Source organism: Pholcus phalangioides, unplaced genomic scaffold (genome assembly GCF_987345545.1).
Source record: "Pholcus phalangioides strain wild (caught in Gottingen) unplaced genomic scaffold, Ppha-v1.0 ptg000020l_1, whole genome shotgun sequence".
In the NCBI taxonomy this organism is placed as follows: domain Eukaryota; kingdom Metazoa; phylum Arthropoda; class Arachnida; order Araneae; family Pholcidae; genus Pholcus; species Pholcus phalangioides.
The window spans coordinates 401,776-414,295 of NW_028301613.1; the positions used below are offsets into that span (position 1 = coordinate 401,776).

The following is a 12,520-nucleotide window of genomic DNA, read 5'->3' on the forward strand; positions in this document are numbered from 1 at the left end:
GGTACATGCGGGAATGTGCGTGTACGTGTAGTGCAACCTGACGTAAAGTTTTTTTTTGTTTCTGTGTAATGCTTGTTATGTGTAGTGCAACAGAAAAGATAAAATTTACATAGTATAAAACTACAGCCGCTATGGTGGTCCAGCGGTCATAGTGACGGACTCGCATCGCGAGCACCCGGGTTCGAAACCCACCGTCGCCACAGTTTTAGTTAAATCTCCATAGTTCTAATTGAAATGTGGTGAGACTTTTCTTTCCTACTTTTTCCTCCATTCTCATCTGTCACTGAAAATGTCCGATCGAAAAATTCAATGTCTACAACAACAAAAAAGCAGCTCACAGAACTACATCATTTTCGTCGAGTTGATTCCTACATTCGACTAATCAATTTGCCCCCTGAATTTTTTCGAAATTCCAAAAGTAAAGTCTTAAGGGGCAACAACTCCCCTTTTTCCCATTGGTAGTTCGGTTTAAAAGAAAAAGGATCCTATTTTCTGTTTGTGGTTTGCAAAAAAGGAAAATAAATCTAAGAAAAGAAGAGAGGGAGCAAAGAAAAGGGTCAGAAGACGACAAATATCTCCGACCGCAGCCTTGACTGTACAAAATCAAAGAGATGATATTCAAGTCCCTTTAACGTCCTGACTGTCGGCGGGTTGTCCCAAGTTTGATGTTCGTCTAGTGCTCGTCGCTTGTCTTGCGATGAAATACGCGTGTCAAATGTGAACATGGATAACATGGATAGGGATATCTCAATAAACGACTCAAGTACAACGCATAGCACGCAGATAGACTCGCATTTAATAAATGTTAAGCGCGGTGTGTCTTTCTATTCAATGTTCAATATGCTTATTTCTGTTCGCTATCATTCGGGAAGATAACCGCTCTCGTTATTTAAATGAAAGGGAAACGCATCCAACTCGTGAATAAGCTCAGATAGAAATCATTGTTCATATAGAAGTTGCGAAATGTGACATTTTCGTAATAACGGTGCTGAGATCTAAGGGCACAAATTTCAGTTGTTGCAATGTAATAGTTATTTTTCAAGTGAGGTATGATCTTTGACTGCAAGCAAACACTTCTCCTCCATTCAACTATAAAGAACGAATTGAGGCGAGCATAAAATCTTGCGTCCTCGTTCCTTTTCAATTGCAGCGCTGGCAATCACCGAATGTATGCCTTGCGGCAGAATAATTGATTATTATGACGTTTTTTTTTTAGATTGTTCGGATATTTATTTTCTTTATTTTAATCTTCCAGCTTCAGACAATCCCAGATATACAGGAATCAGTCGAGCCGCTGCCGCTGTTACCACCGCTACGACAAAATGGCTACAGAACTTGGCTCTAGTTACTCTAATCATTCCAGCGATCCAAGTGTTCAGGTTGACTTAGGAAAAAGTCGGCAGAAGCCATTTCATTTCCTGTATCGGACAAAATTCAAACAATTCTGAGAGAAATCCGAAAAAAAAACCATTAAAGTGCAAACTTTATGCAAATGACAACAAGGAAATGAGATATACACATATAAAAGTTTCGAGAACGCCTTTTTTCCGTATTTCAAGTGTTAATATGATTTTGTGTGGAAACAACAGCTGAAGAAAAAAGAAGCCGATATCCACCGTTTATCGCCATCTAGTGTCGGATGTGAGGAAACTCTTCTCCAGGTTTGGGACTCGGGCTAGAGAGCGAGTACTTTTTTTTTTAATTTGTGTGAATGTGGTGCTATAAATATATATCTCTATGAATATATATATATATATTGTTCATGTGAATACGTGTTTATGTATTTAGACGCGCATGCCCCGCAATGTAAATGCTTCCCCCCCCCACCCCAATCGTGTAGTTGAAGGAATGATCTGCTGCCGGTGTGTGATGCATTTCCAACCACGAATCACTTTTTCAGGAGCTTACCGCCCTATTTCAATACTTCTGGGTCTGCAAAAACATGACATTAACATCTATACTGATGCTTGGCATGGCCAAACGAACATCGTGTTGCACAGGGTCGAGCATTCGAGGAATGACAAAAGAAAACAAAACAAGAAAAGCGTCTATTCTTCATCAAAATGACGTCGATGGCGCTCGCAGTAGCTATTAGAAAACAAAAGAAGTATTTGAATGCGTGGACTGATTCTTGAAGACATTACCCCATCAGGCCACAAAAATTTTTTGGCATAATTTGGCTTTATTATTGGGGGAAATATCCTAAATTCACTTGATTATCACTTAGCAAGTATTTCCATGGCGTTAACTGAGGCCAGCGAAACGTCCTTAATCGCGTTTAATTAACGTTAGGACTGGATCGTGCGTTTGGTATTATGTTGCTATTGGCTTGCTCCGAGCACCCTGTAGTCTAATGGAAAAGCTCGATTATTGCTTGACATCTCTCAAGAAATCTCATCCTCAATTCATGAACGATTTATCGATTTTTTTCGTTTCTTCTGATCATAGACAGTTCCGAACGCATGGGCCCATGCGGGTACGGCCCGGGGGTCTCAAGACAACAGGGGGGGGGGGGCCTCAGAAAAATGAGATACAGTTAAAATTTTCGAGGAGCATACATGTATAAATTTGCCTGGTAAGGCCTCAGAAAAATCACTTTGCCCGAAGGCCCATGGTGTTCTTAAGACGGCTCTGATCATAGACAGACACGTATTCATTCGTACAGTTGACCTCATTGCCCATGTGTGACTGTCATTTCACTTTGAAACATCTGTAATGTGTACTTTAACAGGTTTCAAGACAGATAGATATTTCAACCTGAGCGTTTTTGTCCTGGACTGCGTGTTGGGAGAAATATTTAAAACTGTGTTTTTTAGCAGCATCACGCTGCCCGTGCGTGACTGTTTGTTTTAATTACCAGGCTAAAATACGCTAAACATATGTGTACCTGTCAATGATTTTAGCCATCCCCGCAAATTCTGCAGTTAAGGTGTGGCACCATTTGTAAGGATAAACTCATTGGAATTACCGTACCCGCAGAGTTTTTGGAAATGGACGAAAATGTCGATTAGGTTATCGTAAATTGCAGCGTTCGTGAGAATGGCCAAAGCATTTGAAAGGAGTTACTTAACTGCAGTGTTTGTGAAAAGGGTTGCGGCGTTTGTGGGGACGGAGAAAAGATTGGGAAGGGGGGAGTAAAGAAAAGTGGGAAGGAGTTACGGTAACTGCAGCGTTTGTGGGAATGTCAAACAAGATTCAAAGGAGTTGCAGTAACTTCAGCATTTGTGCGAATGGCCAACAAGATTGGAAGGAGCTACTGGGGAATGTCCAACAGGACAAAGATAGACAGGAGTTACCGTAACTGCAACGTTTTATGTAATGACGAAAAAAACAGAAGGTATCTCTAGGAATGTCAAACAAGATTGAAAGAAGTTGCAGTAATTGCAGCATTTGTGAGAATAGCCAAAAAAAATTAAGAGTTACGAGGGAATACCCAACAAGATTGAAAGGAGTTATGGCCACTGCAGCGTTAGTGGGAATGTCAAAATAGATTGACAGGAGTCACCGGAACTGTATTAGCTGTGGGAACGGCCAAAAGGATTGACAGGAGGTACCGTAAGTACAGAATTTTTGGGAATAGTTAGAAAGACAGGCAGGAGTTGCTGTAACTGCAACGTCTTAGGTAATGACCAAGAAAAGAATGACAGTTTCTGCGGTAACTGCAGAGTTTGTAGAGATCGCCGGATATCATTGGCGGATATTACTGTAACTAAAGAATTTACGGAAATGGCCAGAATCACTGACACATATTACCGTAACTGCTGAGTTTGGGGGAAATGGCCAAAGATATTGATAAGAATTGCAGTATCTGCAATCGTAGTTACCGAAGTCATCGGGATGGTAAGAAATATTCTCGGGGTTATCGTAACTGCAGCATTTGTGGGAATGTCCAAAGAGATTGACAGGAATTACGCAGTGCCGTCTTAAGGACATGGGCCCACTCGGGCACTTCCTGGGGGAGAAGGGCTTCAATAAAATAAGATCTGGTTCAAATGTTTGAGTGTAAGCATGTTAATTGGTAGGCAAGTATTTCTAGCGAGTTTGAAGGGCTTCAGAAAAATCACTTTTCCTGAAAGTCCTTAGTGCTGTTAAGACGGCCGTACCTGCCGAATTCGTAGGAATGTCAAAAATATCGTCAGGGAATTATGGTAACTGCAGCGTTTGTGAGGATGTTTAAATGGATTCGAAAGAAGCTACTATAACCGCAGCGTTAGTGGGAATGTTCAAAAAGATTGGAAGGAATTGCTGTAACTGCAGTGTCTGTGGACATGTCCGAAAAGATTGGAAGGAGTTACCGTAATTGCAGCGTTTGCGGGAATGTTCAAAAAGAATCACAAGCTAACCGTAATTGCAGCGTTCGTGAGAGTGGTGAGAAGCAGGAAGGTTGACAGGAATTACATTTACTGCAGAGTGCGGGTATGACCAAAATCATTGACATAATGGTTAACGTATTTTAACACGTCATCAAGCATGAAGTACGCGCACAGTATCAGTCATCTTCATAAGGGGTAACAAACAAAACATTGCGCATGCGTGGCGTTTCTTTGTTCTAGGATTTGAAACTGGTATACTTTACAGGTATCAGCCTCGTTATTACGATCGGCAGCAGGGTAAGTATTGAAACTACGCAAGGCCTTTCTATGTGTGTATGCGTGTGTATATATAAGTGTATATGTAAAATATTTGCTGCGGATAGTTTTAGTGCTCCCTACGAAAGCGGAAGGACTGGTCATAGAACAGGCAGCTTTCGGAACTGCCACGTCACGAAGCATTGTTATTCTCTCGAAATAATGATCATTATGATTATGATAATAACGATTCGGAGCGTATCTCTTCGAAGGTAAATTGTTGTTGTGTGCTTGAAAATCCAAATTTATGCCTTCTTGGTGAATCAAAGTTGTTTGTTGATAACTGTTCGCTCTTTTTCCTCCATTTTGAAATATATATATTTAAGAAAAAATGAATACATATCAATACATTGAAATATAATTTCTTAATTGGGGTAGATAGTTTTTGGAAGTAATGTAGATCTGTCAGGACAGAAAAAAAACTATATCTTTAAGAGTGTACCAAAAGATGAGTAAGTCACTTTTCTTCATTGCGATTCTCTGTTTACATGATCCGACAGCAGATGGCAGCACATTTTCTTTGGATCTCAAGATGGCGGAACTTCTTAGAACTGGAAATTGTAAAAGCTTGTCGAAAACGATTTTAAAATGAGTGAGACACAACGTAAGATGACCAAACACTTGTTTTTGTTTTGCCGGAAACTTGGCGACTTTCCGTTTTGGCGATGTTTTTGCTTGGAGATTCTACTAATGATTAGGGAGACTAAGCGATCCGTATTTTTGAGCATCCGCATTTTTCTTGAAAAAAAAAATGTCCTATGAAGCTAATTGCAATTCGTTATCGCTCATTAATTTGAATTTTCGTTCATCCTGAAACTATTTATTTCATTAAATCTGAAATCATAGATGAATATTATTTACATAATTTTATGATTATAAATATTCAACATGCATTCAATGAGACATTTTGATTCACTGCAGCTTTGAGGTTTAGCAATTATTTCCCCCAACTGGCGATTTTCTTGACAGGTGGAGGGATTTTAGCAATAATTGGCAACTTTTTCCCGCATCAGTCTCGGTGAAATATAGCCGTCGTCCCTAGCAATGACAGGAAACCAAACTTTCTGCTTTGTGCTAATTGGCGATACTAGGCAACGATTTATCAACATGATCAGCGCATTGACCTCAACAACAGTCCAGCAAATAAATTTTATCAATTCCAGTACGCCATAAACTTGTCTCCCGAGTAGTGATTGGCTAGAAGGAACGTTTTTCCGGTGTTCACGTGACCTGCTTCATCCTATCGAAAGCTTCAATGGATTCTTCAGTGTTCTAGGTTGTAAACATTTATTCTTATCGCTTTGCGTCTGATATAGGGACAAGCTTCGTTTCTTCTCGACATTATTATTGGTAGTTTTATCGAATATTACCTGAAACTTATCAACTTTACGGGTTATTATGAAAAAGTGTAATCCTAAACAATTATTCATTATCTTTCCATGAAGAAGAGCGTCTTACTCACTTGGTACAAATATGTTGTGTATATTGTATTATAGTTAGCTAAGGCGACCAAACAAAAATGAATAATAATTGCATTGTAGAGTGAGAATGTGCCGTAGTTATCATTCATGTAGTATCTGTACGAGCTGTATCTGTTGTTTCCGATTTACTGTAACTGTTATTTCTCGTTTTGGTTTCTTAATAAAACAAAATACTGGAGTTCATGCTTTTTTTATATTTACACCTTGTTTCACTGTTGCACCTAAATTTCGATGCAGGTAAACGTTTCACATCAAGATCTCTATAATCGGTGGGTGCACTCCAAATTGGAGATGTTTTTCATCGCCAACTTGTGATACTTGGCTATATATAGCAGCTGTATCGAAATCTCCATGTGACGTCACTCAAAATAATTACAAGTTGTGTGTTTTTATTATATTTAACTAGCTATAATACCCGGCGCTGCCCGGGTTTTCTTCAATTACTGGGAAGATTGAAAAAGTGACAAACCATTATGAAGAAATAAACTATATAATACTGGCAGCGTTAAAGAAGAGGCAAACCATTCTAAAGGCATATGCATGTCTGAAACGCATTGTTAGGGAACCTCGGTAACCAAAGTAAACATTGCGAGAGATTGTTGGGGCCTAGGAACCACTGGTGCCCTGGTGGTTTTTCCGCCCGCTTCGGGTATTTGCCCGGCTCTGATGAACTTTAAAAGTAGCCTACGGTTCAATACCAGTCCTGTTTTGATATATGTGCAAAATTTGGCGACGATCGGTCTAAAACTGTAGATTTGTATAAAGAACAGACAGACATACATACTTTCACAGTTATATATAAGATTATACTATACTAGCTGATACCCGGCGACGTTGCCCGCCCCGTAAAAAATTTATATATATGTATAGCTTATTAATTATTTCTTTTAATCAAAAAAATTCTGCATCAAGTAAGAAAAAATTACTTTTATTTTTAAATATTTTAATTAAAGACTTCAAGCAATCGCTTGTGGATACACAATATTTTTTGTTTGTCCATCTGGTGTGAAGATGTACAAATTTTTGGGATTACCAACACGCGAACAGGCGACGTAAAGCTGTCCGTGTGAAAAACAGGGCTCAAGTAGGTTGATACCTGCCACTGCTAACGACTGGCCTTGCGCTTTGTTGATTGTCATGGCAAAAGCTAAACGAACCGGGAACTGCAATCGCTTGAAAGTGAATGGAATTTCTTCAGTGACAATTGGGATACGTGGAATGAAGACGTCTTCTCCTTTGGCACATCCAGTTAAAATTGTTGCTTTGATGATGTAATTGAGCAATTTCTTCACGCAGAGTCTGGTACCATTGCAGAGTCTCGGTGTCTCCAAATTTCTTAAAAGCATTATAGGTGCTCCGACTTTGAGGGTCAAGTTGTGTGGTGGCACACCCGGAATATCCAAAGAGTTCAGAAATTCTGCAGGATACAGAACTGTCTGCGTTGTGTCTGTGACAGTGTCAACCGATTTATAAGATTTGGAGTCTCCTGGAATAATTTTTAGGATTTTTTCGTTGATTTTGTTCACACTGTCATTTTTCGGTGCCAGAATCGCTCTCTCACAAAGCCACTCATGGTTTCGGTGATTTTGTTCAATATTTGGGAAAACTTTGTCTGCAAGTTCTTGAACTGAATTTAACAACTGGCAAAATCCATTTGGGAACGTAATCAGTCCGGTGCTTGGGTCTACGGGAATTCTTCCATTGCCAAGTTTGATCAACTGATGTGAAAATGATTGCAGTGCTGAGTCATTTTGCAGTTGAACTCGCATGTTGGTGGATAATGATAATTTTTTAACTTCGTGCCAGAGTGTTGATGATTTGAGGCAAGCATTAAATTCATCAGCTGGCGTTGAACGCGGAACTACAGGCAGAGTCTGACGAAAATCTCCAGCCAACAAAACAACCACTTTTCCCATGAGCCGCTGATTTCCTCGCAGATCTTTAAGTGACATGTTGACAGATTGCAGGGCCCGTTTGTGAGACATTGTACACTCATCCCAAACTATGAGGCTGCACTCTTGCAACACTTTTGCTGGGCCTGTTCCCTTGGAAATGTTGCAAACTGGAGATTCGTTATGGTTCAAGTCCAGTGGTAATTTGAAGGCGGTATGTGCCGTCCGACCTCCATTTAGTAGTGTTGCGGCTATGCCAGAAGAGGCCACTGCTACTGCAATTTTCTTTTGTTGTCTCACCTTTGCCAAAAGTAAATTGATAAGGAACGTTTTGCCAGTGCCACCGGGAGCATCGAGGAAATAGATGCCGCCATTTCCATCGTTAATCGTTTGCTGAATTTGATTGTAGGCTTGTCTTTGGTCGAAAGTTAAAAGTGGTTCTTTCGCTGCAATATATGACTGTAATTCATTAACATCGTAATTTCTCTCCCGCATAATTTCATGAGTGAGATTGTTGGTGTTAGTTCGTTGCGGTGAAAGAAGCAAAGAGCACTGTCTGAGGTCTTTTCCAGCCATTGACAAACAAAGGTCTTCTAAATGGATGAGAGCTTGATTGTACATGTCTGGTGAAAATTCAATTTCTAAATTTGGATTTTCCCGTCTGATTCTCATAAGAATGTCTTCACTGAGATCATCTTTGTATTTTTCCCACAATTGAAGTGGATTTGACACAGATTGGGTAGATAAAAGAATGCCAAAAAGATGTCTTAGACGAATGGCAGATTGAGTGATTTTAGCTTCAGTCATTGCCAAATCCCAGTGGTCATCGTTTTCCAGCAATCCTCGCTTTTGGCATGCTTCTTGCATGGTTGCACAAACTTGACCATTAAATGTTTTCAAATCATCGAATGTTGTTGGTCCTTTGATGATGTGAAGCAACATACGCAGAAAGAAGCATTCGCCACTTGACGGATGAACAATATAAATGCGGCCAAGTGTTTCTGATGATTTAACCCCAGGATGTCCTGCAACATCAGTTCCTTGTTTGCGTCGCTGCCATTTTTTGCTTGATGTATTCCATGTGTAGAACCGGGGAAGATCACAGTAGAAAAGTGTTCTGGCAAATACGTCGGTCTTACATAATTCAAAGAATTCGGTCAGTGTTGTCTTTGGTGGCTGTTGCAAGTTGTTTGCTTGGAGGTTTTCTGGATTGTAATACACCCTCTGGCCATTTTCAAGGTGAACACTCAGATGTTGAACCGATGGGTAGCGTTCGTGAATTTGGAAGCTGAGGATTCGCCAAATTGCTTCGTTGCTGCAAATGTATCTTCCCAATTGAAATGTTGAAATCTCATCGTTCATTTGTTGGCCCAATCCAAAAATTGCTTGGTCACTTCCTTTGTTAACATACTTGCAAATATACTTGATGGCTTTTACAGACTGGCAAGACTCTACATTAATGTGCGCCTGGAACATTTTTGACAATATTGGGGAATATGGAACTACCCACCTATTGTCAACGTTAACGTCTACATGGCGTATTTTCAATGTTGTGGTGAATCCGCCATCTTCGGGCTTTCGTCTCCTGTACAGAGGATAGCCATCTTGGCCAGTCTGTGTTTCTTGTAGCATTGTGCGTGGATATTTCTTGGAGCATTGACCATTCATCATGCAAGGAGCGTTCGTGTTTAGCGCTCCACAGGGTCCGTGAATCATATTTTTGGTGATGATCTGAAACAACAATGGATCTTGATCTGGATTAGGCAATTCGGCAGAGATGACGTTGTCGATATCAGTTGGCCGAATTTTTTCTCGCAGCCAGATGAGGATGTGGGCATGTGGGAGACCTCTTTTTTGCCATTCGATTGAATACATCCAGCATCTCGTTTCTCCGAAAATATGGCACTTCTTCACGACGTTCATCAGTTTTGTTAATTTTCTCTTGAACACTCTGGCAATCAGGTCATGTCGATCTGTAGCTTTCTGAGCAGGCAGAAGAGCCTCTTGTATTTCAGACCAAAGTGGATTGCATGTGAAGGTGATGAACAGGTCAGGGCGACCATAACTCCTGACGTAAGTCATTGCATCCTGGGTGTACTCATGCATGTGTCTTGGACCGCCAGTAAAGGTTGCTGGCAAAATCACCATTCTCCCCAATTCATTTGGATTCGCGTCATTGGCCATAGCATCTCTAAGATGAATGTAGTCATCTACTCTCAGTTTCTCTTGGTTTGTTCGGATGTAGAGTAGCCGTTCACTTTCGATTTTGGCGTACATATCTACTACAAACTGATGGAGGAGCTGCCGGGATTTTAATAAATGATTTTCATCTCCTACCCTTCTCATCAATCTGAATGCATAAAAGTCCATGGCAGATACCTTCTTTCCCGGTAGCGTGTCGCCTGTAGTTGGATTGATCTGAGTAATTCCAAAGTTATAACCGTCATTGCCTTGCCAAAAGATGATCGGGTATTGGAGAGCATCGTACGATCTATGAGTCTCCGTTACTCTCTGTAGCCTGTTATTTCTTTTCTGTAGAACAATATCGCGGCTTTCAAATTCATTCCCCACAATAACAATCGCCACCTCATCAATTGTTGGTGCATTGAATGTCCGTGGATGGGCGCCTACTGGAGTCTTATCTGCTCTGATAATTATTTGGTAATCATCTCTTGGCATACGCTCCAGAGCAGTCTTGAACAAATTCACGTAGGAATTGTGTTCGTGGAGGAATTGTTGTAGCGCCCGGACGATATGCTGTTTGGTGGTTGGAATATTGGAGCATCGTTGTCGAGCTTCTGCATGTTGGTCTCCCATGAAGAAAATCTGCAAAAATTTCGGCTCTTCATTCGTTCCTGGGAGCAGTGACCCTGAAAGATGGTAAATTTGTCCCTGTACTTTGAATGTAGGCATGAATCCAGGCTCGCCAATTTCTTTTGTTGCTCCGAAAGAGGTCATTTGGAAGCAGGAGTTGTACTTTCTGATGTTTTGCAGAAAGTGCTTGGAATCTGGTGTGGTTCCAGCCATCAAAGTGCGAAGTGGTTCAGGTGGTTGATTGATTAATGGCAGCTTGACTTTTCCATTTGAGCAGCACATCCCAGGCGCCTCACCATCCCATTTATAAGCTTGGCAATGGACACAGACCTTCTCCATTTGGCCAATCAAGACTGCTGGATGTTCGTGATAATCAAGTTCAGCATTGTATGCAAATGCAGCTTTTTTCAGATCTTGAAAAGCATGCTCTCTATAAGTGAAGGCCCTATTTCGATTAGCAGATAGACGCTTTTCAGTGTGTTCTGGAGTCTCACTTGTCCTGGAAATGGAGGCTCTAGTTCGATTAGCAGATAGACGCTTTTCAGTGTGTTCTGGAGTCTCACTTGTCCTGGAAATGGAGGCCCTAGTTCGATTAGCAGAGAGGCGTTCTTCAGTTTGTTCTGGAGTCTCATTTGTTCTGGAAGTGGAGGCCCTAGATCGATTAGCGGATAGGCGTTCTTCAGTTTGTTCTTTAGTCTCACTTGTCCTGGAAGTGGAGGCCCTAGTTCGATTAGCAGAGAGGCGTTCTTCAGTTTGTTCTGGAGTCTCATTTGTTCTGGAAGTGGAGGCCCTAGTTCGATTAGCGGATAGGCGTTCTTCAGTTTGTTCTTTAGTTTCACTTGTCCTGGAAGTGGAAGCCCTAGATCGATTAGCGGATAGGCGTTCTTCAGTTTGTTCTTTAGTCTCACTTGTCCTGGAAGTGGAGGCCCTAGTTCGATTAGCAGAGAGGCGTTCTTCAGTTTGTTCTGGAGTCTCATTTGTCCTGGAAGTGGAGGACCTAGTTCGATTAGCATATTGTCTTTGTTTAGTCCGCTCTGAAGACTCATTTTTCCTTGCCAATCGCGACCGTTTCGCTTCAGTCGAAATTTTTCCGATTGCTGCTCGCTTTTTAGGAGGCATCTTACACAGTGGAAGAATATTGTGATCAGAATGAGCGAGCGTCTGTGATGGTCAGAGTTGTTTCCTTCACTTCAGTATTTTTATTCTCAGTTTTGTCGTCGTAGTTGTTGTTCTCTGTTGTTGGTGACGTCATGTGTCCAGCTTGCGGCGAATATTATTCGAACGCATTTTCAGTATTTCTTAAATTGAAACTATACCTATACAATGGGCGGTGGTTGAGAAACATAGCTGAAACCCGGCGACGATGCCCGCCCCGTAAAAAATTTATATACGTATAGCTTATATATTATTTATATACGTATTTCTTAATCAAAAAAATTTCTGCATCAAGTAAGAAAAAATTACTTTTATTTTTAAATATTTTAATTAAAATCTTCAGGCAATCGCTTATGAATACACAATATTTTTTCTTTTTCCATCTGGTGTATAGATGTACAAATTTTTGCTATTACCAACACGCGAACAGGTGACGAAAAGGTGTCCGTGTGAAAAACAGGGCTCAAGTAGGTTGATACCTGCCACTACTAACAACTGGCCTTGCGCTCTGTTGATTGTCATGGCAAAAGCTAAACGAATCGGGAACTGT

The 12,520-nt window shown here is 40.8% G+C and overlaps 2 protein-coding genes across 2 annotated transcripts in view; one reads left to right on the top strand and one right to left on the bottom strand.

Moving 5' to 3' along the window:
* Nucleotides 1-1,515, top strand: part of LOC149070692 (acetylcholinesterase-like) — a 98,510-nt gene extending 96,995 nt beyond the window's left edge. The window contains exon 5 of the mRNA XM_089248444.1: nt 1,256-1,515. Coding sequence (XP_089104570.1) covers nt 1,256-1,389 — 134 coding nt within the window. The 3' untranslated portion in view covers nt 1,390-1,515. The remainder of the gene's footprint in view (nt 1-1,255) is intronic.
* A 3,941-nt stretch (nt 1,516-5,456) lies between these two features.
* On the bottom strand, nt 5,457-11,154 carry LOC149070693 (uncharacterized). The gene is made up of 2 exons (XM_089248794.1): nt 7,975-11,154; nt 5,457-5,462 (listed from the first exon to the last, which is right to left on the bottom strand). The coding sequence occupies exons 1-2, from the start codon at nt 11,152-11,154 to the stop codon at nt 5,457-5,459; spliced, it is 3,186 nt and encodes a 1,061-aa protein (XP_089104920.1).
* Nucleotides 11,155-12,520: the final 1,366 nt, after the last annotated feature.